We start from the raw sequence: 24,721 nt of genomic DNA, 5'->3' as shown, positions 1-24,721 counted from the left end.
CCCTGCAGGAAGAGCCCAGCAAGTGAGCCCTGACCAGAGCAGTGTGGGCACTCAGGCTCATGGTAACTGGGAGATCAAGGGAAAGAAGAATAGTGAGTGCTTTGGAGAGAAAGTTTTCTTTTTATGAAGATTTAGAAGACGTGGTTTTGAATCCTAATTCTTACCTGCTTATTGTATGAACTTGGACTGGTCTGGGGCTCTCTGGATCTCAGTTTTCCTCTTTCTTAATATGACAGGGTTGAACTTGATGACTTCTTAGGTCCTCTCCCACTGTGGATCTGCAGTCCTCTGACCCTGTGGCTAAATGATATCTGAGGTCCTACCCAGCTCTGGCATTTTGTGATTTTGATGGAATAATAGAACAAGAAAGCAGGCTTTGAGTCCTTTTTTCCTTTCTCACCTGAGATGAACAAACTTAGTGGTGGTAAAGTAATGTTGAGTCTCAGATGAAAGGTGTTATGTGTGCCTGGGGCTGTGGTTCAGTATTACTGTTTTTGGTCTTGTAGACTCCAGAGATTCAGAGTAGAGTGTTTTTATAGCAACGACAAACTGTCTTGTTGAAGGCATTGATCAGTTCTTGCCCATTTTTACTGATGCCCAATATAACATCCCTTTTTGGTATTGATGATGAGATCTGTTTTTTAAAAATTGAGCACTGTAGGCACTCCAATATACTACGCATGAGATATTAAATATGAAGTTCATCTGTGAGCCAGTCAGATCTTGTCTATGATTTGGAGCATCTTCCAAAATGTTTAGTGTCAATCACCTTTGGAGGTTCATCTATTGAAAGGCTTTTTTATGTTATGAAAGAGACAAAGTAAAAAGAGCCCCAGACTTGTAGATCTGTATTTGAGTTCCAGCTGCCGTCTGTATGACCTTGAGCAAGTAACTTTGCCTCTTGTGGACCTCAATTTCCTTAACTTTTAAATGAGAAAGCTAATAATTCCTGCTGGCAAAGTTGTGAATTAGTTTAGCCATTCTGAGAAACAATTTGGGAATTAAGCAAGAAAAGCTGCTAAGCTGTTCATACCCAGTGTTGGATTTGTGCTTCAAGGACATCATGACAGAAAGTAAGGTCTTATGTATAAAATATTCACAGGAGTATTAATTGAAATAACAAAAAGCTATAAACAACCTATGTGCTCAGCTATTGGAAAATGGCTAAACAAACTATTAGATAAATACAATTGAATGTTACTGTACAATAAGGAATAATGACTGTGAAGAATTCAAAGAAGCACATATGATCTGATGCTGAATGAAGTAAGCAGGACCAAAAAATATGTACAATGTGCAAAATCATAGAAGTGAAGATGACACCAAGAAGCAACAAAATTTAGGTTGAATATGAGGTCCAGTGTTGATAGCAAATCATTAAAGTTGAAATAATGATCTTCCTTTCTATTATCAAATAGTAAATTTCAAAAAATGACTAATATGGTCTGTTAGTAACTTTATTAGGCAGTTTTGTTTCGCTTTTTATAGGAAGATGGCATAGGATGGTTTTTTTTCTAATTGGGAAGTGACAATAAGCTCCTTGAAGCCAGAGATTGTCTTTTACTTCTTTTTATATCTCCAGCACTTAATACAGGGCCTGGCACATAGTAGGCACCTGATACGTGTTATTGATTGACCAATGTATCAGAAAAATGGACAATATAATTTGTATCAGATGAAGGTGTTAGGATAATTGATTTCCAATTTCCCTTTCATTTCTAAAAGCTTATACTCCTATGATAGTGGAAATTCTAAACAGCAGGATATTTAGAACTTATGTGTCTTAACATTTGTGACTCATCCTCCCTATCCCCTGGAAGTGGATGTTCCACTAGTATTGGAGTGATTTAGAGTGATTTTCCCAGAGAAGTATTGCAATCATTATAGAGAGATTTAAGTTTCATAACCATAATCAACAACTTGGTGAAAAGCACTGCTGTTAGTATCACAGAGCTGTACTGTTTTATCTCAATACTCATATTTTCATCTCATCATAGGAAAGACAGTATGGTATAACAGAAAAAAAAAAGTGAGGAAGTGGTGTTTGGACTAGGAATGAGGAGATCTGATTTCCATTCCTAATTCTGGTGCTCACTAGTTCCACAATCATGATCAAGTCATTCCATTCCTTCTATGATTCAATTTTTTTTTTCATTTGTAAAATAGATATTAAAATATTTGTACTGGCTTGGTAGAGAAATTGCTTTGTAAATTTTAAAGCCACTTATGGAAACGGGAGTTATCTTAGATGATGGCTCTGTATCTTGTTTGTAGAGCTCAGTGCCTCTTGGCTAACCCATATTTTACATTTGTAATTGTTCAAGATGAGGTCACTCATGTTTTGTCACTACAGGTCAAAGAATACAGTATAAATAACATTCCATGTCACATGATCTTGCTAGCAGTAACAGAAGAAAGGAAATGTTTGCTCATATGTATCTTTAGATGATTTTTAGGTTCTGCCAAGAAGGATGATATTCTACTTATAGATTTAAACACGCAGATTCTGAGAGGAAAATGTTACTTAAAACTCCCCCAGCATGTCCAGAACTGCCCGGGAACTGTCCATGGTAGACCTTTTTTTCCTTCTGCCTAATGCCTTGGATTCCTTAGGATGCAGCTGAAAGAACACTTTCTCAACACTTTTACAAAGCTCCCCAAGCATTAATCTGTAGAGAGCCAGAACTCTGGAGAAATATACTTGAAAGAAGTATATCTGAAACAAGGTGTTAACTCAGCAGAATTGATGAGACAATAGTTATTTAGTTTATACATACTTGATACTTAGCATGTGATATAATAGTTCTACAGTTGATGTAATTGTAATTTACACTGAGGACACAGTCAGCCACAGACATTCCATCTCCCACCATCCTGGTGGCTCTCCTGCCTCCTGCATTCCTCCACTAAGAAGACCAAGGCCCATCTGAAAGTCCCCCAGAAAGCTAGCCTGGCCCCAAATGAAGAAGACAACAGACTGTGAAGGAGATAATAAAGACTTTGGACTTTATCCCTGACTATTCTTGTGGTGATTATTAGAAAGCTAGCAAGAATATTACATTAATCTTCAAAAAAAGCATACTAATACAGAGATTATGGTGGAGATAATGGTATATCTTATATGTATTCCATTGTTTACATGTTGTCTCTTCCACCAGAATGTAAGCTCCTTAAGGACAGGGACTATTTGTGTGTATTTTCTTATCCCCAGGAGTAAGCACAATATCTATCACATAGTAAATACAATAAAATTCTTGTTATTTAGTTGGTTGATTTTTATCCTTATATTACTTAAGGAAGTAGTGATTTATTTTATGTTGATGGTCTCGTTATTTAATCAATCAACAAGCCTTGAGTAAGTGCTACTACATATCAGATACTTTGATGGGCACTAGAGATACAAAGAAAAAAAGAGAGAGAACCCTACTTTTCAATGAGCTTATGTTATTAAAAAAAAAAAGATGCAATTTGCATTTATACCTTTGATATTCTTTATGAATTACTGTAGTTGAAAAAATTAATCTCCTGGAAGCTAATCTTTTGGTGATAATGTTCTATGAAAGTGACTATCCTTTTTCTAATGGCTGGTGCGTCACTCACTATCAGGCCCACCCTTAAAACCTGTCCAGCTCCATAGGGCCTTCCAGAGTTTGGATTCTAATGGTAGAGCCTTTAAGAACGTTGGCCCCCTTCATGTCAAAATAGGAGAATGGATATAGTGGAGGATCTCCGTGTTTTAGACTGAAAAATGATACTGAATCTATCAGGGCTGAAAGAAATACTGTCCAAGATGTGTACATGCTGTGAACTCCATGCTGCTTTCAACTAGAATGTGTTTGGAAATACTAATCTGAGGAGCTACTCACAGTCAATTGAGAAGAAGAATCTAGAACTCAAAACTTTTATGAGAGATATGGAGAAACAGCTAAACTTGACCTCATGTCCTTTGGAACTGCAATCCCGTGCTTCAGCTTGGCCAGCGTTCAGTGTCCCAGTGCCAGAAGGACCTGTCAGCCCAGAGAAGCATAATCCTTGAGTTGCTGCAGGCAGTTAACAGTAAGATGAGCAAAAAAATGGGACAGATGTCACAGAGCCAAGAGGATGATGAATGGTTCCACCTGGGCAGGGTGGATTTGTTCTCACAAGCCCTTGTCACAAGAACTGAATGGACCTAGATGTGTGTGTGTGTATATACAGGGGCTGTGGGTACTAGTTAATCAGCTGTTGAACCTGGTCCATTCATATATACTGCCAGATTAACTTTTTTTCAAACATCATTTTTTAAAAATGAGCTTTATTGATACCTTTTGTTTTACATTGTTATAATTTTCTGGATAGATCCTGTCCCCTTTCCAGTCCTTTGGAACAAAGAAAAACAATTAAGAAGAAGCAGTGACTGTATCTAACAATGGATGCCATATTTTGCTCTGCCCACGGGAGGGAGGCATGTTTCCTTGTTTCTTCTCCAAAGCCATTATTGATTTTTTTACTTCCTCAGACTTCTTTGGGTAATCTTTTCACTAACGTTGTAGCAGTCTGCATATTTTGTCAACCATTATTTGGTCAGCATTCTTTGGTGGTAATCTCGTGCACACAAAATTTAGAGTTGGGAGTGGCCTTAGGTATTATCTAGTGTGATCCTCTCATTTATATATCACACAAGTAGGTAAGCAGAAGAGCTAGGATTTGGCTTTAGGTCTTCTGATTCCACATCTAATGTTCGTTCTGTCTTGCCACATTTTGGTCCAAACTCTTCTCTTTTCCAACTGGACTTCGTCATACCCTTCAACCTTATTCCCTACTGTTCCTCTCTATTGCAAGTACCCTATTTCTTCCATAGCCTAGTTAAACATTAGGGCCATAATTAGGGCAAGGAGACCAAGGATTTGTCTCAGAGCACTAAAACTGAGAGGACACTAATTGTACCATTCCTGAATACATTTCTTCCCCCTGATAGCTACACCCCTGGATCCCAATCCACTTTTCACTTTTTCTTGAGAAAAGTGGAAATCTGATAATGCTCCAAAGTGTGCTTCCTTCACATAACCCAGGTGATCCATCCCATATAAACACTCCCACTTCCAGCCAATCCTGTTCTGCCCTAACCCTGAACCTGAGCACAAAGGTTCTTAGTTACTTATAATAATGACCATAGAGTTATTTCACTGAAGAGTGGTAGGCTGGAGGTTGGCCTGCCACAAAAGGCAATTAATTGGCTACTGGTCTGCAACTAGTGGAGAGCTTGATCCCTACCCTTTTTTATAGGTGCTAATAACCAAATCTATGAGATGTCAGAATCACTAGAGCCAGTCAAGAATTGTAAAAATCATCTCAGAGACATAGAAAGATCTAAGAATGAAGGTGACTTGTAGCTTCATCTTGGCTTCTGTTAGAATAGACTCTCAATCAGCCCTAGCTGTTTCACAGAGGAGAGGAAAGGCTATAGAGGAGAAAGCTTTCTACCCTTGAGAATTCCACTATAGTCTTCCGATAGCTTTTAAAAAACCCACTCTTCAGAATTTGCTTTCTTGAATCTGAAGTGAGGTTTGGGGAAAAGAAGCAAAGGCATACTTAAAAGGAAGATTGAGCCTTTCCTCCCTGTTCCCAACATCTGGTCCTTACATAAAATTTTCTTTTTACAGTGGGGCAGATTTGCTTGCAGTCAACTCGGATGGAAACATGCCCTATGACCTCTGTGAAGATGAACCAACCCTCGATGTGATTGAGACTTGCATGGCATATCAGGGTGAGGAATAGGGAGCTATTGAAATTTTTTCTCAGCTCCCTTGTTGTGTGTATTGGGGAAGGGGGGGATGGTTTTACAGGAAAATGGCAGTTAAATTAGAATACATTGATTGCAGGGCCTGAAGGAAGCATCAATCTACTTCTAGTTGTGAATGTGACTACATTTGTGTCTATGCCTGTGTGTGCTTATGTATAGATATATAAAGAGATATCTTAAGATAAAAAAACAGTATTTACATGCCAAGAATTATAAATTGAATTGATGGAGGGCATAGAACTATGAAATTTGGATTCTAATCACAGTTGGTTCTTTCAGTGACAATGTAGGACCCTGAAGAAGCAACCTAAGCTTTCTAAACTTGTTGGCTCATCTGTAAAATAAGGATAATAATCTCCATACTATTTATTCTTCAGGGCTATTTGTCAGGTTATGACATTGATAAAAGGTATGAAAATAATATGAAAAATGAGCTTGAGGCATTGTTAGCTTGGATATTCACAAATCACTGTGTGTAATATCAATGACAAGATGAGTTTGGACTCTTTGGGATTTCTTACTTGTTCTCCAACTGGGTTGACATAATAGTCATAATATACCTGATTTTCTCTCTAAAAAAATTTAACCAGCTTCAAATATCATAAGAATGATAGAAAAATGAAATGGCAAAAGAGAATTATGCATATCTATATTACATATAAGTTACTTTTCTTTTCATGATTTTGTAATTTTCAACATGTTCTTTTCAAACCTAATCTGCTTGTCTGTTTCCTACTGTTTTTCATATTCTCTTTTATGCATTTTTAAATGCTTACATATTATTTTCTTAGTTTTCTTCTTTCTTTTCATTTTGTTAACTCTTGTTCCCCTCTAAATAGCTCCATGCCCACTTAAAAGAAAGAAAAAAATCCTTGTGGCATATATGGACAAAAAAGCAAAATAGATCCTCATATTGGTCATGTCTAGAAATATTTTCTGCAACCTCAGTCTGTCACCTCTTTGACAGGAGATGGGCAATATTCTTCTTTATTGTCCTCTGGCATCATGGTTGGTCACTGCATCAATCAAAGTTCTTAAGAATTTCAGAGTTGTTCATTTTTATACTGTGATTGTATAAATTGTTCTGTTTCTGCTAACTTCATTCTATAAAAATTAATGCAAGTTTTTTAGTTTTCTTTGAAATTATCCCTTTTATTTATTTTTACAGTAAAATATTTCATCACATTCATATGCCACAGTTTATTCAACCATTCTCCACTTGATGGGCACTCACTGGTTTCCAATTCTTCATCACCACAAAAAGATCAGCTACAAATATTTTTAAACAAAGAAGCCTCACTTTGTCTTCCTCTCCTTCTCCCTCTTCTCTTCCCTCTCTTCCCTCTTCATCTCTCTCTCTCTTCCCTTGTTTTCCTCTCTCTATTTCTCACTCTCCTTTTTTTCTCTCTGTATAGGCCTAATAGTATCTTTGTGGGCATACTTCTAAATTGCTTTTCAGAAGGGCTCTATCAATTTATAGCTCTATCAATGCTGGGTTGGAGCAAAGCTTATTAAACAGTGGGTTGTGATCCCATATGGGGTCATATAAATGAATGTGAGGATTGCAAATATTTGACAGCAGTAAAAGGTATCAAATATTCCTCCAAGATTTAATTCTTTATGTAAAAACAAGCACATTAATCTATTGGTATGCAAATTTACTTTTGTCTTTAATAAATGGTAAAATTATATGAAGACCAAAAAATTATTTTAAAATAAATTCTTTATGATTTATTATCAAAAAACATTTGATTTGTATGCCTATTTCATATACTCATATACTTGGGATTACTTAAAAATTTCTTGGGCAAAAAGGGGTTGTGAGTGGGAAAAGTTTAAGAAGCCCTGTATTAAGTATCTGTGCCATCCCAGCTTCTCCAACAATTGACATTTTCTCTTTTTGTCTTTCTTTTCTTTTGCCAATTTGATAAGTCTGAGGTAGACTCTGGGAACTGTTTTATATGGGTGTTGTCTATTTGCTTTCACAGGCATCACCCAGGAGAAAATCAATGAGATGCGGGCGGCTCCTGAGCAGCAGATGATCACCGACATCCACTGCATGATTGCAGCGGGTCAGGACCTAGACTGGACTGATGCTCAAGGAGCCACTCTGGTGAGCAGCCTTGTCTCAGCCCAAGCTGGAACCCCATCTGTCTCTAGCATCAGTCTTGGCCGAGAGCCACCAGGATCCTGGAAACCACAGCCCATGCCAGCCACAGGGGCTGATGCAAGGGATGTGCCTAATGGGAGGACTTTGGAACGTCAGAAGAACCCGTCACAGATACAAAAGCATTGTGCAGTTCTGCCATCGTCAGGGAGGGTTGTGTGGCTTTGGTTGGGTCATGGAATATTAAATGTGGAAAGAATTTCAGAGATCTTCTAGTCCAGTTTCCTCATGTTATAAATAAGAGAAGCTCATGCCCAGAGAGGAGATATAACATAACTAAAGCCAGATAGCTAATTAATTAGTGGCCACGGTGCACCTGGACCCAAGGCTTTCTGATTCCTGGAATAGCTCTCACTGCACAATGGCATCCTGCTTCTCATTGGTCTATGTTTCAGTTTCTTTATGTGTCAGAATGAAAATTCCAGCATAGGAACTAGCTTTGGTAAGGTCATGGCCTCTCTTTGGGTTTTAGTCTCCCCTCTGTAAGATGAGAAGGTTGGATTCTCTTCCAGTTATGAATCCTGTTATTCTCCTTCTGCCCTTCACAGGGAAGGTGTAAAGGTCAGATAAGATCATTGAAGTGAAAGTACTTTGAAAGGTCTGATGCCCAGACAGAGAGGCTGATGGCACTGTGGGGCAGTCTTTGCCCACATAAAGAATCGCCATTCACACTGGCCTTTGTACTCTTTGTTGGCATGTGAGTGTGCAGAAACTCTTTCTCTTTGAGCTTACAGGGAATGCCAGACCAAACTGCCGCAGCATTTCCTCACACCGTGTGAACTATTCAGTCAGCCATCCTGTCTCATCTCGGCTACTAACATAAAAGCATGAAGCTGTTGGGTGAGAGACATGCTGAGTCAACAAACAACAAATACTTATTAAACATTCTTACGTGTGAGATGCTAAGCTGGGTCCTGAATGAATGAATGAATGAAAAAAAGCACTTATTGAGTGTTTACTAACCACCATGTCCTGGGCTTTGTCCTTTGAATGCAAACTGAACATTGACACAACCCCTTCTGTGAAAGGGCTCATACTAGCTTTGGGAGACAACACAAAAAGGTTCAGATGTAGAGCGGATGAAAGGGGCCAAGAGTCCTGAGTGTCTAGCAGCAGGGTGAATGGCAAGGTCCAGTGGTCATTAGGATATATCAGTGGATCAGATGGCAATGCTCAGGTGGCTGGAGGGAATAGCAACAAAGCACAGTGAGGTCCAGAGGGCTTTAAAACTCAATGACAAGGTAATGCTTGGAAATCCTCCATCTGACTGAAAAGATTGTAGTGTGAACAGCTATATCTGCTCCATAGACTTGGGCCTTACCCAGAACCATTGAGAAGGGTGACTGGTCCTCAGGTTCTGCATGCAATAGGGATTCCGGGTTCCCACTACCAGGTGGGGTGGGAGGTGGGGTCAGTGTCCAGCCAGGAAGGGGAATAGGGCATTGAGAGGAGAAAAGAACATCCCATGTCACATTCTCCAGCAGACTCTCTGGTAGTTCAATGGGCTATAGGATACCTCCACTCTCATCACTGCTGACAGAGCAATGATTCCAAGATAAAGCACAGTCTCTGTCCTCAAGACACTTCCAGTTCTTTGGGGCAAATGGGAGAAGAAATGTGTCAAAACAGTTCTTGCTTCAATGCTTAAAACAAAAAACAAAACAAAAACTATGATTTATCAGTGACACAAGGGTGAATCCCTCCAGGTCTTAGTAAATATTCAGCCTAATCAATCTAATGATGACTTCTCTATGTTTAGTAAGGCTGGGCATTAGATGACAGACATATAATCTGTTGCTAGGTTCACTATTGGAAGCTTTTGGGCCTTGGTAGAATTTTCCAGAGCATGTATTCTACTGGTAGACCCTTAATTAACTGTAACTGTATCAGTGGAAAATGCATTTGGAGGAAGGTAGGTGTGGCAATGATAAAAACCTACAAGTACATTTAAGTTTGGAGAGTAGTGGTCTTTCCTTCGGAAACTAGCCCTTGCCTCCAGGGTTAGAAAATGTGGACCCTGAAGTGGTAGGTAAGCTGGGGCTGGTTGTCCCATCAATTGCCTCAATTCAGAGGAAGATCTTAGCAGTACCAGTCCTTTAGGGAGGAAGTATTTCTCCATCCCAGTGCAGATGTTGGCACCCTGAGACAAAGTCTCATTTGCTCTGTGCTAGATGGGCTTTGAGAGGCCTGGGTCTTTACAGTGGAGCATTATGGTAGGACTATGATATAACTATATTACAATGATATCCCTTCCTACGGAGAGAATAGCTTAGACCCTGCCTTACGTTCCTCTGGCAGGCTGGCTTACCATCCTGATTGATCCAGTGCACATCTGTTCTTAGCTCTTGCTCTGAGCAGAGACAACAACAGAAGCATTCTTTCAGCACAGTTATTTAGTGTTGTCTCTAGTCCCCATTATTCCATAACACATTCTAGGGTCTGACTGCTACCATCCCCTTATTTCCCTGTGCCTTTTCTTGTCTCCTGGTCTCTGGCTCTGATTCCCAGTGATGAGTCACTTTGTTCTGGCTCTGACCTCTTCCATCTGGCCATTCATTGTTTGCAACCCTGACATCTCGTGCTTGAGTTTCAGTTTCTATGATCTGGTTCTTCTTACTCTGGAGCCTGAGAACTCTATTTTTACTTTCATTGGGGTCTCTGGTCCCCATTCATCAATATCTCACCATACCACCTCTTCCTGATATGTGTTTATGTGTACTGAGGAATTAGGATCATAAAATTTAAAGTCAGAAGATTGAGCTAATATAGTACACTTTAATTTTACAGATAAGGAAACTAAGGAGTGAATTTCCTAGAGAGGTGAAGTGAATTCCCAAGGTTACATAGGTTAAGTTGCAGAGCTGGGATTTGAAGCCAGGTACTTTCCTATATATCACATTACCTCAGGCCTTTGGAACTTTCCCTACTTGTCAATCAATCCGCCCCTCTTCCAAATTCTCAAATTCTATACCATTTCTGTTCTTCTTGAATCTACTTCTATGCCCTCTAGTCTAGTTCAAACCTCAGAAGTGGAATCTGGTCTACCTTCCTGGACCTCATGGTCTAACCCACTTTCTCTGACTTGCCTAATATTACATATACTCTACATTCTTGATGCTCTTCATGTATCCCTTTTTCAGCTTGAACCTTCATGTCTATCATCTTCTAGATGGTTTGACTTAATTTCAACCCCATTCTATATCCTGGTGTCTTAGTTAAGGTACCAACTTTGATTAGCATTGCCACTGCCACAATATGAAACTTAATATTGACTCCAGATCAAGTATTCTTATGACATTTTGTTGTTGTCCTTTGATTTTGAGGAGGACCAATGACACCCAAAGGCTGATATCTTGACTTGCACATGAATTGAATTCCAGTGAGGCAACATTGCACAGTCATCAGCTTCACTCTTCCTGAGTCATCTGAAGTGGAATGGCAGAACAAAACTCAAGACACTGGTGATGACCCGGGATATAATAAATGACCTTAGCATTTTTGATACTTCATCAAACTCTAAGTGCTGTACAGTATCTGCTATAGCTGCCTTCAGGGAAGTTTTTACATACTGAAGTATTTTCATTTTATTATCATGCTCAGTGGGACTCGTTTCTAGAATCAGCTAATTTAGTTCATAGATTATTTTCTTTCAAAGGAAATAAAGGACTTTAGCTCACTTTGTAGGAAGATCCACTGTGCGCTCAATAGCCATAATCTTTGACCCTCTGACTTGATTTTCTGCTGTTGGAGTAAGGACCTTTTCTGACAAGGGCATGCTAACTCTAGGCCTCCTTACAAATTTATATATTTGAATTCCCTCTATTTAATGTAGCTTCTCTCCAGTACAAGTTCATGCCATGGATATTCAGATTCTAAAAGACTAAGTGTAATAAATGATATCTATGATATATTGGTTTCTGAGAATAATAGTAGCTGGCATTTCTATAGCACTTTTCATGTATATCCTATTTTACCATCACAGTAACCCTATGGGGCAGGAACTATTATTATTCCTATTCTATATATGAGGAAACTAAGGATCCAAGAAGTTATATGTTGCCAAGGGTTATACAACTATTAAGGGTTTAAGTCAGAATTTGAACCTAGGCCTTCCTGACCAGAAATCCATTTCTATCCACTCAACCACAGTATCCCTGTACTCCCATTGCTGAGATCCCTCAAATTCATATTGATAAAAGCAAAGAATCTCAGTGGAATATTTGAGTGTCTATTCCAATCCTTTATCATCTCCAATAATTAGTTACCTGCCTGAAAACCTCCTATATTGGGGGGCTTACATCCACCTTTTGGATAGTTAGCTCCATATTAAAGATTCCCATTCCTGCCCGAAGTCAGGAGGAGTGACTGGCTCAATAGAGATAGCATGATATCGAGGGTGGGGCGTGGGATATGGAGGAAGGTCAGCACCATTCACTAGAGATGCTGAGTACCAGCCCATGGGATACAGATTATGGGATAATTATAAAAGCCCAAGTCAGCTGTCCTAAGGGCAGTCTCAGGAACAAACAAGTGATGTAGCTAAGACTGCCAGGAGAGTCCATGGTTTAGGGTGGTAAGCATTCAAGAGAACCGAGTCTCTGTTATGGGAGGAGAATCTGGAAGAGGCGAGGACCCTGGACAGCTCCTGCGGGGCCCTGCTTAGCCATGACTATGGGCTTCTTATACTAAACCTGCAAGATTTTTTGTTGGATGTTTTTAAACATTATTTTTGAGAGACCATGTGGCTTTGTGGCTAGGGGAGTGGGGCTGGCCTTGGAATCAGGAAGACCTGGGTTCAAATATGGCTTATGACAGAAGTTAGAAGTTATTTTCTAACCACAATTGAACCCATAATGGGTGGGATCTTCTGCAAATCACTTAGAGCCCCAGGTAATTCCTGAAGGCTACAGGCTGCCGAAAGTTTCCTTGCTTTCAGCATAGGGCAGCCCCCTTTGTTGGTGATCTTTTGCCTCTACTTCTGCACTCCATCCCCTTATCCTTATCTTGAGATCTGTTTCTTCTCAACGTATCTCCTTACATAATCTAGACCTCATGTTGAATCATCTTAGGATGCTTTTATTCATTGTTGTTGTTCAGTCATAATCCTGTTTGAGGTTTCTTGATGGAAATACTGGAGAGATTTGCCATTCTCCAGATTCTCCAACTCCTTTTACAGATGAGGAAACTGAGGCAATGTAACTGCCTGTGGTCAAAGAGCTAGTGTCTGAGCCTAGTATTGAATTCAGGAAGGGGAGTCTTTCTGATACCAGGGCTGGTGCTGTATTCACTGGATCCCTCAGCTGCCCTCACACTTACTAAGTGCCTACTTCCAAGAGAAATATGAGGGAGAACTGGCCTTAAAACCAAGAAGATCTAGGTTCAAATCCTAGCTCTGATGTCACTGGCTTTATAACCCTGGACAAGTCACCTAACCTATCAGTGGTCCATATACAACTCTAAAACTATGAGCTGCACAGGTGCCAGCTAGCATTGTTAAGAGGGATTTTCCTCTTCTGGGAGTTCCCTGTGTCAATGAAATCACAGGTTTAATTCTTATCTCCTTGGGCTAGTCCCTTAGGATGCAAAGAAAAATGAAAATGAAAACAGTCACTACCTATAAGATAAGTGACAGATTATGGGAGAGATTGTAAATAGAGAACAGGGAGGAGATATTCACAATAGTCCAGACAAGAGGTGATTAGGACCAGGCTGATAATCCTGTACTGGTGAAGAGATATTGAGAGAGAAATGGTAAGACTTGGCAACTGATTAGTGATAAAGAAATGAAGGAGAAAAGGGGAATGATGAATCAAAGATGACACCAAGGTTGAGAATCTTTGTAACCAGAAGGATGGGATTCCCTCAACTGTGATAGGAAAGTTTGATGGAGAGGTGGATTTTTGAGGAAAGACAATGGATTTATTCCAGTTTGGATATGTTGAGTTTGAGGTGTTGATGGGATGTCCACGTAGAGCAGGGAGTTGGTGATATGGTATTGAGGAACAAAGTATTCAGAATATACATACATATGGGAGCAGCTAGGTGGCACAGTGGATAGAACACCAGCCCTGAAGTCAGGAGGAGCTGAGTTCAAATCTGACCTCAGACACTTAACACTTCCTAGCTGTGTGACCCTGGGCAAGTCACTTAACCCTAATTGCCTCAGGGGAAAAAAAAAGAACACATACACATGTCATTTGCATAAAAATAATAATTGAATCCATGGGAGCTAATGAAGTCATTGGGAAAGAATAATATAGGGCCCTTAACAAAGTGTTGGATAGCCATGGTCAGGACATGGAAACTGGTAGTGATTCAGTAAAAGATACTAAGAAGGAGAATTTAGTTAGGAAAAGAACCAAGGAGAGTAATATCATGGCAATCAGATAAAGAGTCTCTATTCAGGAGAAGGGAGTTTTCAACAATGTCTAAAGTAGCAGTGAGGTCAAGGAGTTCCTTTCTAATTTTTCTCTGAATGCTGAAATCTCGGAACATTTCCCAAATATCTCATATTGTTGATTGCCAAACATGGGACTTGATAAATAAAAATCCAATCATAAACATTTGCTGAAAACCTATTGTGTGCTATACTTTGGGTATGCAGTTGGTGCTCAATAAAAGCATGTTGGCTTAATTTACCTTTTAAATGTGACGCCATGGCACAGAAGCAAGTGCCTTATGTTGTAATTAAACTGTTTGCCCTTCTCCCTCAGCTGCACATTGCTGGGGCCAATGGATTCCTTCATGCGGCTGAGCTCCTTCTTGATCAGGGAGTACGAGTGGATGTCAAGGACTGGGATGGCTGGGAGCCTCTCCATGCAGCTGCCTTCTGGGGCCAGGTATGTCCTTCAGCCTTCTGGACTACATGGTGGGAGTAGGAGGCACCTCATGGCCAAGCCTTGGATGGAGGGGCTTTGGGAGGTTTTCCTGCCTAGAGATGATGCTTGCACATTCCCAGACCTTCAGTAGTAAACATCATATATCACATAGCAGGCTGACTGACTTCCCCAAATATACCACATTCTCCAAAGTGGCTGTAGAGATATGCAAGGCAACCTTCTCATTCCTTCATCCCCATCCTTCATCCCCAAAACATGGGGGCATCTTCCTTGGTGACAGTTTATCCCTGTGTCCTTTCCCTCACTTTGGAGTTAGCACTCAGTGTTTGATAGAGCAACAGTTCTCAAACTCTTACTCTTAGAAGCCCTTTATACTTTGAAAAATCAATAAAGCCTTCCCCCTCCCCAAGAGCTTTTGTTTATGTGAACTATATCTACTAATATTTATTATATTAAAAATTAAAACATTTTAGTCTTGTTATGAAAATAGTTTAGACCTCAAGGATGCATGGAGGTCTCAGATTCGCATGAGCTCTCAGATCATACTTTCAGAACTGCTGCTTTGGAAGAATAAGTTCCAAAATAGTATAGAGGAAAGAGCACTAGTTCTGCACTCTGATGACATGGGTTTAAATCCTGAGTTTGTTACTTATTAGCTGTGGGACTAGATAAGTCATTTTATCACTGTGGGCCTCAGTTTCTTCAAATGTAGAATGAAAATGTTGAATTAAATTGAGGTATCATGGTATAGTTAATAGAGCACTGGATTTGGAGTCAGAAAGACCAAATCCTTCCTCAGACTTTTACTAGCTATGAGTCTGCTCAAGATGCTTAATTTCCTTGTGCCTCTGTTTCCTTATCTGTACAATAAGGATGCTGGACCTGATGATCTCTAGGTTCTCTTCTAGCTCTAAGTATATACAGTTACATTAAATTATCTCTAGCTTTTAGGACCTTTTAGTCCCTAGATTTTATGGACCTGGATGTCCTACTTTTAGAAAGATGCTAACCCCAGCTATAACAGAATTAATTCAGTTATAGACCCTCTGTTTGTAATTGTTTCACTGAAGCTCCTTGGAGTTACCTAGGAAGTACCTATAAATCTCTAGAGTATCTGCCTTTCTTTGTCAGATTTGTTTGAATAAATCTGGTCATAAATAGTGAAATAGAATTTGGAGCTGGAAGTTACCTTACAGAGGATCTAGTCCAGCCTCCTCCAAGCCCAGAGAAAAATGGCTCATAGTTGCACAGATAGCAGTTAGAGTCAGGATTTGAGCCAAAGTCCTCTGACTCCAAAAATGAGTCTTTCTACTACAAGAGGGCCATTTTTGACTAGTGGAGATTAGATGGTGGTTTCAGGAGAATTTGAAGATTTTCATTAATAATAGCTTCCCTCAGTCCCACACCCTGCCCCTGCCATTGTCTTGGTGTCTAAAATTCTGCTACTAACTTATTCCTTTGGAATAAACACTGCTCCTTCCTTTACTCCTTGTTTAAAATGCAGATATCCTTGGGTAGAAAATGGAGATGGGAGGGGTACAAGCTCTGGTCACAGTATTATTATCAGGTTACCATGGATCCCAGGTGCCCAGGATTTTGTCTCGTAGTACTCATACAAGCTCCATGGAGTTTGCTGTCAGCAGCTTTGTCTCTTTGTTTCAGATGCAGATGGCGGAGCTGCTGGTGTCCCATGGAGCCAGTCTCAGTGCTCGGACATCCATGGATGAGATGCCTATAGGTCAGATTTCTTAACTCTTCTCTGGCTTTCATTCTGCAGTCATATGGGTTCTTTCTTCCTCTTCTCTTAAACACTCAATTCTGGAGTGCCCTGGCTTACTTCTAGTTTACTCTTTTTTCTCTGTATTCTAATAATGATGAAGCAGAAATCATAGGCTTTGGAATAGAAGGAACTTTAAGAATTATTTAATTCAATCTCCTCATTTTATAAATGAGGAATCCAGAAAGCCTAAGAAACTTAGGTCACAAAAGTTAACATTTCTGGGATTTGAACTCAAACTTTTCTTACTCCATGACTAACTTCTTTTCATTACATCAAACCGCTTCTAAAATAGTGGTAGCTGACATTTCTATATCAATTATGTTTTATAAATCACTTTATATCTAAAGGAAGGAGAGAAAGAAAACAAATAAAACATAACACAATTTATGTATATGAGCTCATTTTATTATAACATATGAAACAGGTATTATAAATATTATCATACCTATTTTACATGTTAAAAAAATTAAGAAGCTATTTAGTTGCGTGGGGTTACACAGCTAGGATGGTAGCTCTAAGATTTGAATCAAGATCTTATGCCTCTAAATCCAAGGTTCTTTCAGTGATACCATCTTGTCTCTGGCTATTGTCTTAGTCTTTTGCTTCCTCTCTCCACACACCTTTTAAAGTGGGTTCTTTTTTGTCCTAAGAAAAAAGACTAGTATTCTTCCTTTTCTGCTGGTTAATCATTTTGCAGTCACGTCTTACTCTTCGTGACCCCATTTGGAATTTTTCTGACAGACACTGGAGAGCTTTGCCATTTTCTTCTCCATCTCATTTTACAGATGAGGAAACTGAGGCAGACAGGGTGAAATGACTTGCCAGCTTGCCCAGCTAGTAAGTGTCTGAGACCAGATTTGAGCTCAGGAAGACTAGTCTTTCTGATTCCAGGCCCAGGGCTCTCTTCAATGGCGTTCCCACTAGGTCGCCCCTCCCAAGCCTGGACGGTGTGCTGTTTTTCTACCTGCCCATTTCCCAGAAGGTCAGACTGCTTCTGCGGGAGCCTGTGCTGGGTTGTCCGCCTCGCTGCTGTCATCCCGGCCAACGGTCCTCGCCCCCCCAGGCAGACTTTGTGCCAACCTGACTCTCTTTGGTCTTTCTGCCGTAGATCTATGTGAGGAGGAGGAGTTCAAGGTGCTGCTGTTGGAGCTGAAGCACAAACATGATGTGATCATGAAGTCCCAGCTGAGGCACAAGTCTTCCCTGAGTCGGCGCACGTCCAGTGCGGGGAGTCGGGGGTGAGTAGGGCCAGTTTGGACCCTGCCTGGGCTGCAGAGGGGGTCCGTGCCTGTCATGCTGCTCTCCTCCCCCCCATTGCCCGAGGGCCAAGGACTCTTTCTCTCTCTCTTCAGGAAGGTGGTGAGACGGGCAAGCCTGTCAGACAGGACCAACTTGTACCGGAAGGAGTATGAGGAGGAAGCCATCGTGTGGCAGCAGCGGGCCTCAGCGGAGGAGCAGAGAAACTCCATCTACAATGGGGATGTCAGAGAGACTCGCTCTGATCAGGAGAACAAGGACCCGGTAAGGAGGACCGGCCTGGAGCCTTCCTGTTAGATGGGACCCGGGACGGAGAGTCCCCTTGTTCTAGTCTTGATCGTTGTTTTAACACTCACAGTGATGGGGCTCCTCACTTCATGAGAATGAGACGGTGATTTGAAGGTTAGATTATTGGTATGGTTAGAAATAGAAGGTTAAGAGTTATATGACAAAAGGTGGAGAGTGAAAATAGAAGATGAGGATGAGAGGGAGGGATGGAGAAGCAGGATGTTGGACAAGGATGGTTTGTGAGGAATGGAAGGTGACAGAAAGGAAGCAACTGAGAATAAGGGGGTTATGAAAGTAAAAGGTGAAAGAACAAGGCAAAGTTTAGAGGGTTAGGGGTCTAGAAGGTAAGGGTGGGAGGGGGAATAGAGAAAGTCAAAATAAGAGAGAGGGAGTAAAATAAACATGTGAAAACGAATCATTGGGAAAGCAAATCTATCTCCAGGCTTTGGGGAGTGGGGCCTAAGAGAAAGACCAACTGCCTGGAAAGTGTGCAAATGTGAAGGGACAGCGACCCCTGCTGCCTACCCGACTGCACGGCTGTACTAGATACCAGGCCATTCTTTTTCCTCTTCCCGAACTGATTTGTCCCGGCAACAAACACTTGGAACGTTGAAATCCAAGGCATCCTAAAAAGTCTTGTTGCCATTTAATATTTTCAAAGCTTAAATGACACCAAAACATTTGTGATATCCTGTATGTCGATGGAAAACATGTTTGTCTGTGGAAACTGGGATTAGAAAAAGCTTCAGAGAATTTTGAAGCAAATTTATTTGTGAGAAAGCAATATAATAATAATAATAAGCATTTTTGATATACATAGTTTCATACTTAATGTCCTAGAAGGGAAAGTATTGCTAGCATTGAAAATTTTCTTAGAGAAAACTTAGTTCTATTCTCAGAAATTCTATCTCACTGAGGTTAGATGGAATATAGTTTGGAAAATGCTGCAGTTTCTTGTTCCTGAAAGTGATGTGTATTAACTAGCTTTTAATTTTTTTATCCTGGAAGAATTAAGATATCGTTGGCCTGGTACTCCCTCTTTCAATTTTAACGGCAGTCTCTCCATATCCATAGGAGACCTATCTTTGGACCAAAAATTTTCAAATTGAATCTTTCTCTTCCTTTGGACTCCACCAATGATTTCATTGTTTTAGGGGATTCTCCAGCAGGCCTGGAGTCTACATGCAGATCAACACTTCATCTGCATAGCCCTGGGGCAAGTTGCTTTAAGTAACTTGCCATGAGTCCCATTCACCCAGGCCATTTGTATCACAGGAGACTAAACCCAAGATTTCTGTCTTCCTAACTTTCTACTAAGGTACTAAAATCATAAATTTAGAGCTAGAAGGAACCATAAGAAAGAACCATAATCCAAGAGTTTCCAAAGTATAATCTGAGAATATCTGGGAATCCTGAAGAGACTTTCAATTAGTCTTTGAGGTCAAAGTTATTTTTGTTATAGGACTAAAAGATTATTTGTCTGTTAAGATACTCCTCTCTTTTCCAACTACATATTTGTATGAGGCAGATTTTCTTCAAATACTTAAATCAAAATAACACATCATAACCAATTGAATATAGAAGCACATTAAAAAATCCAATTGTCTTCCAATAAGCCAGATAGATATTAAAGAGACTTACAAAATATGGAAAATGTCACTAAAATTTTTTGTTTTGGAAAATTTGTTGTTTTTTCATAAAAGAAGTTAACTTACAACTGACATGATTTTTAAATTAATATTTATAAATATTTCAGTTTTCATTTCTAATGTGGTAAATGTGATAGATATAACCCACATAAATACAAGCTATTTTTTCAGGGTATAAAGAGTCCTGAAACTAAAAAACAATTGAAAACTTTTGACGCCTTACTAGTACCCCTAGCATAACCTCTTAATATTGCACATGAAGAAAATGACCCATAGAGTTGAATTCTGAGGGACTTCTAATGCCAGGACTGATGATGAATCACTTTACAAAGTGAAGAGTCCTTCTCTAAAGCACACAATGTCTCCTACATTTACTGTTTGTGGGATTTGTTTTTATGCTTTCAAATTGACTGAAACCTGAAGTGCTCAAAGAAGTGGGACAAAAACTCTGAATCTAAAGTGTTGCCTTGGCTCTCTGTTCCTTGGGGAGATTGAGAGTTTTTCTACAGATCTCTATGAGCTTGTAGAACCTTCTGCTGACTGTTTTGATTTAAAGGGAAGTAGAGATCTGATTTTCTGATAGCCCTGTGTTGCTTTTTGATTTGTATCCCCTTCATTTAATGTGGTGTTTTGCATATCATAAGGACTTCATAATAAGTCATTTGTTTTGTTCATTCACTGCATGGGGGGGGGGGGGGGGGGGCAATGGTAGAGTTAAAATTCCATTGATTCACAGCCTTTTCAGAGTGGAATGACACTAACAATTGGTGACTTTCCTTCCCTGTTCTTCCCTTGTTCACAGAACACTATGCTGGAAAAGCCATTGCTTCTTTCTGAATTTATGACCAAGAGCACACTGGGGAACACAGAGCTGCCCATGCAGAACGGCCTCCGGGCTCCAGTCACCACTTATCCATACTCACTGTCTAATGGGGACATGCCTATTCAGAATGGACTCCGGGCTCCGGCCACCACCCACCCATACTCTCTTGCCAATGGTGACATCTGGAAGGTTCACGAGGTGCCAGACTACACCCTGAGTGCCTCTCTTCCCTATGGGAGCCCCGGCCTCCGTGACATGCCGCAGGCCTGGAATGTGTACAAGGAGCCCAGCCACCAGACACTGTCGGAGCTGAAGCGGCAGAGGGCAGCTGCCAAGCTCCTCAGTCACCCCTTTCTGAACCCCCACCTGGGTGGTGGGGTGACAGGGGTGGGTGAGGGCAGCAGCGAGAGCAAGACCCCCCTGATCGGAACAAGAACTTCTCCCTACAGTGCCAATGGGACTTCTGTCTATTACACAGTAGCCAGTGGGGACCCTCCTCTCCTAAAGTTCAAGGCTCCAATGGAGGAAATGGAAGAGAAAGTGCGAGGCTGTTGTCGGATTTCTTAGTCGGATTCAGGAGGGAGGAGGACATCATGGCCGAGGCACTGGGCATTCCTTGCCTGGCCGGGGGCCAGGGCCTGAGGGCAGCCCTGAGGATGGAGAGTAGACAGGAGGCCAATTCTCATTTTCAGGGGCATTGCTGAACTGCCCACGCCTGAGAGCTTATTTTGGACTACCCTTATCACCCTTCTGAATGAAGAATACCAGTTAGTAGCTTCCCGCAAATGACTGCCAGATGTCTGAAATGTAACATGAGGAATCCCGCTCTGCTCTTGTGAAGCCTTTGCCAGTCCTAGTGTTCAAACATTCACACTCCTCCATGTCTCACACATGTGCGCACACACATACATACACACACACACACACATAACCGCCTGTGGCCCATTTGTGCCAAAGACCAAAGGGGGTGGCTATAACAGAAAGGTGTACGGCCAGCCTGGCCCTGAGGACGCAGCTGCTCGCTTGCTTATGACACAGGATCTATGGGGACAGCAGAGAATGTCTGTAGTTTGAAGTGCTTTCCACACCTCAGCTCAAGATCCATGGCAGGAGTGAGGGCCCAGACTGTGGCAAGGCCCTAGCCGTGGCTAACTCTGTGGTTGTGTTCAGCAGGGTGGCTGAGGGTGTTTCCCTAAGAATACCCCTTAATAGAAATCAAGAACCTTGAGTCATTTTGGAAAAGAGACTAATAGCACCTAATCCGGCACCATGCACACAGTAGACACTTAGTGTTTAAGTGAATAGATGAATGACCAAGTTTCATAGCCACAGTCAGTGTTTGCTGGTAATAAGGGCTCTTTTCAGGATATTGTTCCAAGGGAGGTGAGGAGTTAAGAGGGTGAGAAAAAGCTTCCCTGTGAATCCCATTAAGATAATGCCTCAGTCCACAGATTTCAGTGCCCATGAAAATCCAGTGCTACAGATAACAAACCAGGTTACTTCAATCTCATTTAATTTTTAAAACACTTGAATTTTACCAGTTAAATCTACAAGATCAACATTTTAAAAGGAAAAAAAAAAAAACTTTCAAAGCCAAGGGAAAATTTCATTTGTCTCCAATCAAGGAGTCTCATCTTGGCTTTTGTCTGCCAAGAGCTAGATAAAGTATTTAGAAAAGGCACAATTGTGTCAGGGACAGATCTCTGGATTTTGTCATTGAAGCACCTGGGGGACAATAATGGCTACTATTAGCTGTGCAACTTTGAGCAGATTAGTTAAGTTCTCTGGACCTGTTTTTTCATCTATAAAATGAGTGAGATGGACTAGATAATCTCTAAGATTCCTTCCAGTTCTTGATACTTGGATCTCATAAAACTCAGGCTAACCAGTTTTTGGTTACTGAGTCATCTGCCTCTTAACACTCCAGCCTAGGGAAATAAGTGCACCCAAATAATCCCCTGCTGTGTTTTAAATGGACAAGTACTAATGTCCCCAGGTGCCTGTAACAAAAGTAGGATCCTTGATTGGTATGATTGGTCAATACAAGATTCTGGAAAGATTTCACTGCCTCTCCAGCCCATCTAGCTTTGTTTTTGTGCCCCTGTGTTGTGGGTACAGAGCTTCCTTTCTGGTGAACTGCAAACACGGGTTAGGGAAGGTGATGGATCTGGAGGCACAGTCACTGATCTGAACTGATGGAACTCCTGCCAAGACTGGTAATGTTTGCCCGAGTAAAAGGTGCTTGGTTCTCATTAAAGGTGACAGGAGGTGGGTAGGAGGCAAGCATGGTGCATATGACTGACAAGGCCATTTATTCAGTGGCTCTTCAGGAAGCACAGCATGTGGGAAGGTAATAAGGGCCTAGCCAGTTGTAGGACTGGAGTTTCTAGGCTGCCTGTGTCCCAAAGGAACCTAGACTTCACAAACAGAAGGAAATCACTCCAACATCATTTCCACACTCCATCCTGTCCAGGATTCTTTCTCTGATGAGAGCCATCAAGTGACTTGATTGCTCCCAGACAATTCAAATTTTTAGCTTAGCCCACTGACTACCATCATGAATATATTTACTCCCTTTGGGAAAGCTGTTTGTATATTCAGCCTCAATCACCTCTTGGGGGTAGGGGGACAATGAATTTCACATGTTTCCTTTCCACTCTGTAAGCAGGACAAATTTTTTATTTGTCTTAAAACTACCTCTTTTCAGCTCTATGGAGGTGCCCAAGTTCTAGTTTCCAGGGTTTGGGAAACAAGTGCTTGTTTGTCCCTTTCTACCTCCCCCTTTCTATAAGTTAGAGTGATCCAAAGGTAGAATGAGCTGCCCCAGGAGGTGGTAGAGTTCCTGTCACTGGAAGTATTGAAACAGGTCACAGAACAACATGCTGGTGATATTTTATAGTAGATCTCTCTTAGGTACAGGTTGGGCTACAGCCCCTCCAAGGTTCTAACCAGATTTGAAGTTGCATAATTTCCTAAGTGAACAAATTTCTGTGCAAGCCAATGGACTAACTTTTTATTAAAGATTAAGACCGGGGATGATAGCAGGGTTTGCTGCCAGAAAGACCGAGACTGGTGGAATCCTTAAGTTCAGTAGTTCTGGGCTGCAGTGGACTAAGCTGATTGGGTAACACCAATATGGTGAGCCTCCTGGAGCAGAGGTCTACCAGGTTACCATCTAAGATGGGGGGGGGGGGGGGGAAGGTCAGAACTTCCATGCTGATTAGAAATAGAATCTGTGGTAAGTGGCCAACTGTACTTTCAGCCTGGCTGAGACAGCCAGATTAAAAAAAAAAAAAAAAAAAAAGCCATTCCAGAGATGTCTAAGCCATGTGTGTATATATATATAAACACATTTGTATGTGCAAACACATCTCTGTATTCAGCCTTTACATAAAACACTGATGCCTGATAATTTTTACATTGCGTTTTATATGTTAACAGCCCTTTGCCATCATGAATTGACTGGTTCACAAAACCCTAGACAACTCCAGAAGCTGAGACCATTGTTTTCAGGAACCTGAGACAGAAAAACAAAAGTGAAGATAGAAATAGGGGGCTGGCAAAGGTCTTTCAGTGAGCCAGAGGGCTGGCTGGGGAGAACAAGGGGTTTTTGAGATATGATCTGGTACCTTGCTATTGTAAGGAGGTAAACAGCACCCTGATTAGCTTGTATTGGGCCGCTCAGATGAGGACAGGACAAAGAAGATAGAGAGGGCCCGTTTTAAGTATCCACATGTCCAGAGATCGGGGCAGGATTTAATCTCCAAACTGTGTACATTGGACTTTGTAACTACATTGATTGCAGACCAGTCCAACTGGTCTCAGTCCTCACTGGCTTCCATGCTGGATGAAAAGGTGACAAGGTGTGCAGTAGTAAAGAGATGAGTTGACCTTATCTGATCTCTAGTTGCTGATATGAAGACCTGATGTCTTTAGTCTTAAATATGAAGGGAATCCAAGGCATGTCAGTCCCATGTGTCCACTTCTGGTCTGAGGCCCGTCCAGGGCTTCTCACGTAAGGTATAATAGCTGTGTATGAGGTGGAGGTTCTCCCAGGTTCTCCATGGCTTCCAGTCTTCGCAAAGGAAACCAACTATCGGGGAAGAGTTGTAGAAGTCCCTGTGCTTTGACAGGAA

General features: G+C 41.0%; 1 protein-coding gene across 2 annotated transcripts in view; it reads left to right on the top strand.

Annotated features, from left to right (window-relative positions):
* Positions 1-23,889, top strand: part of PPP1R16B (protein phosphatase 1 regulatory subunit 16B) — a 148,846-nt gene extending 124,957 nt beyond the window's left edge. For both annotated transcript variants that reach the window (XM_012553610.3, XM_023507315.2), the window contains exons 5-11: positions 5,643-5,746; positions 7,771-7,895; positions 14,663-14,788; positions 16,451-16,526; positions 17,677-17,806; positions 17,921-18,089; positions 20,565-23,889. In XM_012553610.3, coding sequence (XP_012409064.1) covers positions 5,643-5,746; positions 7,771-7,895; positions 14,663-14,788; positions 16,451-16,526; positions 17,677-17,806; positions 17,921-18,089; positions 20,565-21,152 — 1,318 coding nt within the window. In that variant the 3' untranslated portion in view covers positions 21,153-23,889. The remainder of the gene's footprint in view (positions 1-5,642; positions 5,747-7,770; positions 7,896-14,662; positions 14,789-16,450; positions 16,527-17,676; positions 17,807-17,920; positions 18,090-20,564) is intronic.
* The last annotated feature ends 832 nt before the right edge of the window (positions 23,890-24,721 follow it).

Source organism: Sarcophilus harrisii, chromosome 2, assembly GCF_902635505.1.
Source record: "Sarcophilus harrisii chromosome 2, mSarHar1.11, whole genome shotgun sequence".
In the NCBI taxonomy this organism is placed as follows: domain Eukaryota; kingdom Metazoa; phylum Chordata; class Mammalia; order Dasyuromorphia; family Dasyuridae; genus Sarcophilus; species Sarcophilus harrisii.
This window is presented reverse-complemented; position numbering and strand designations above follow the sequence as displayed.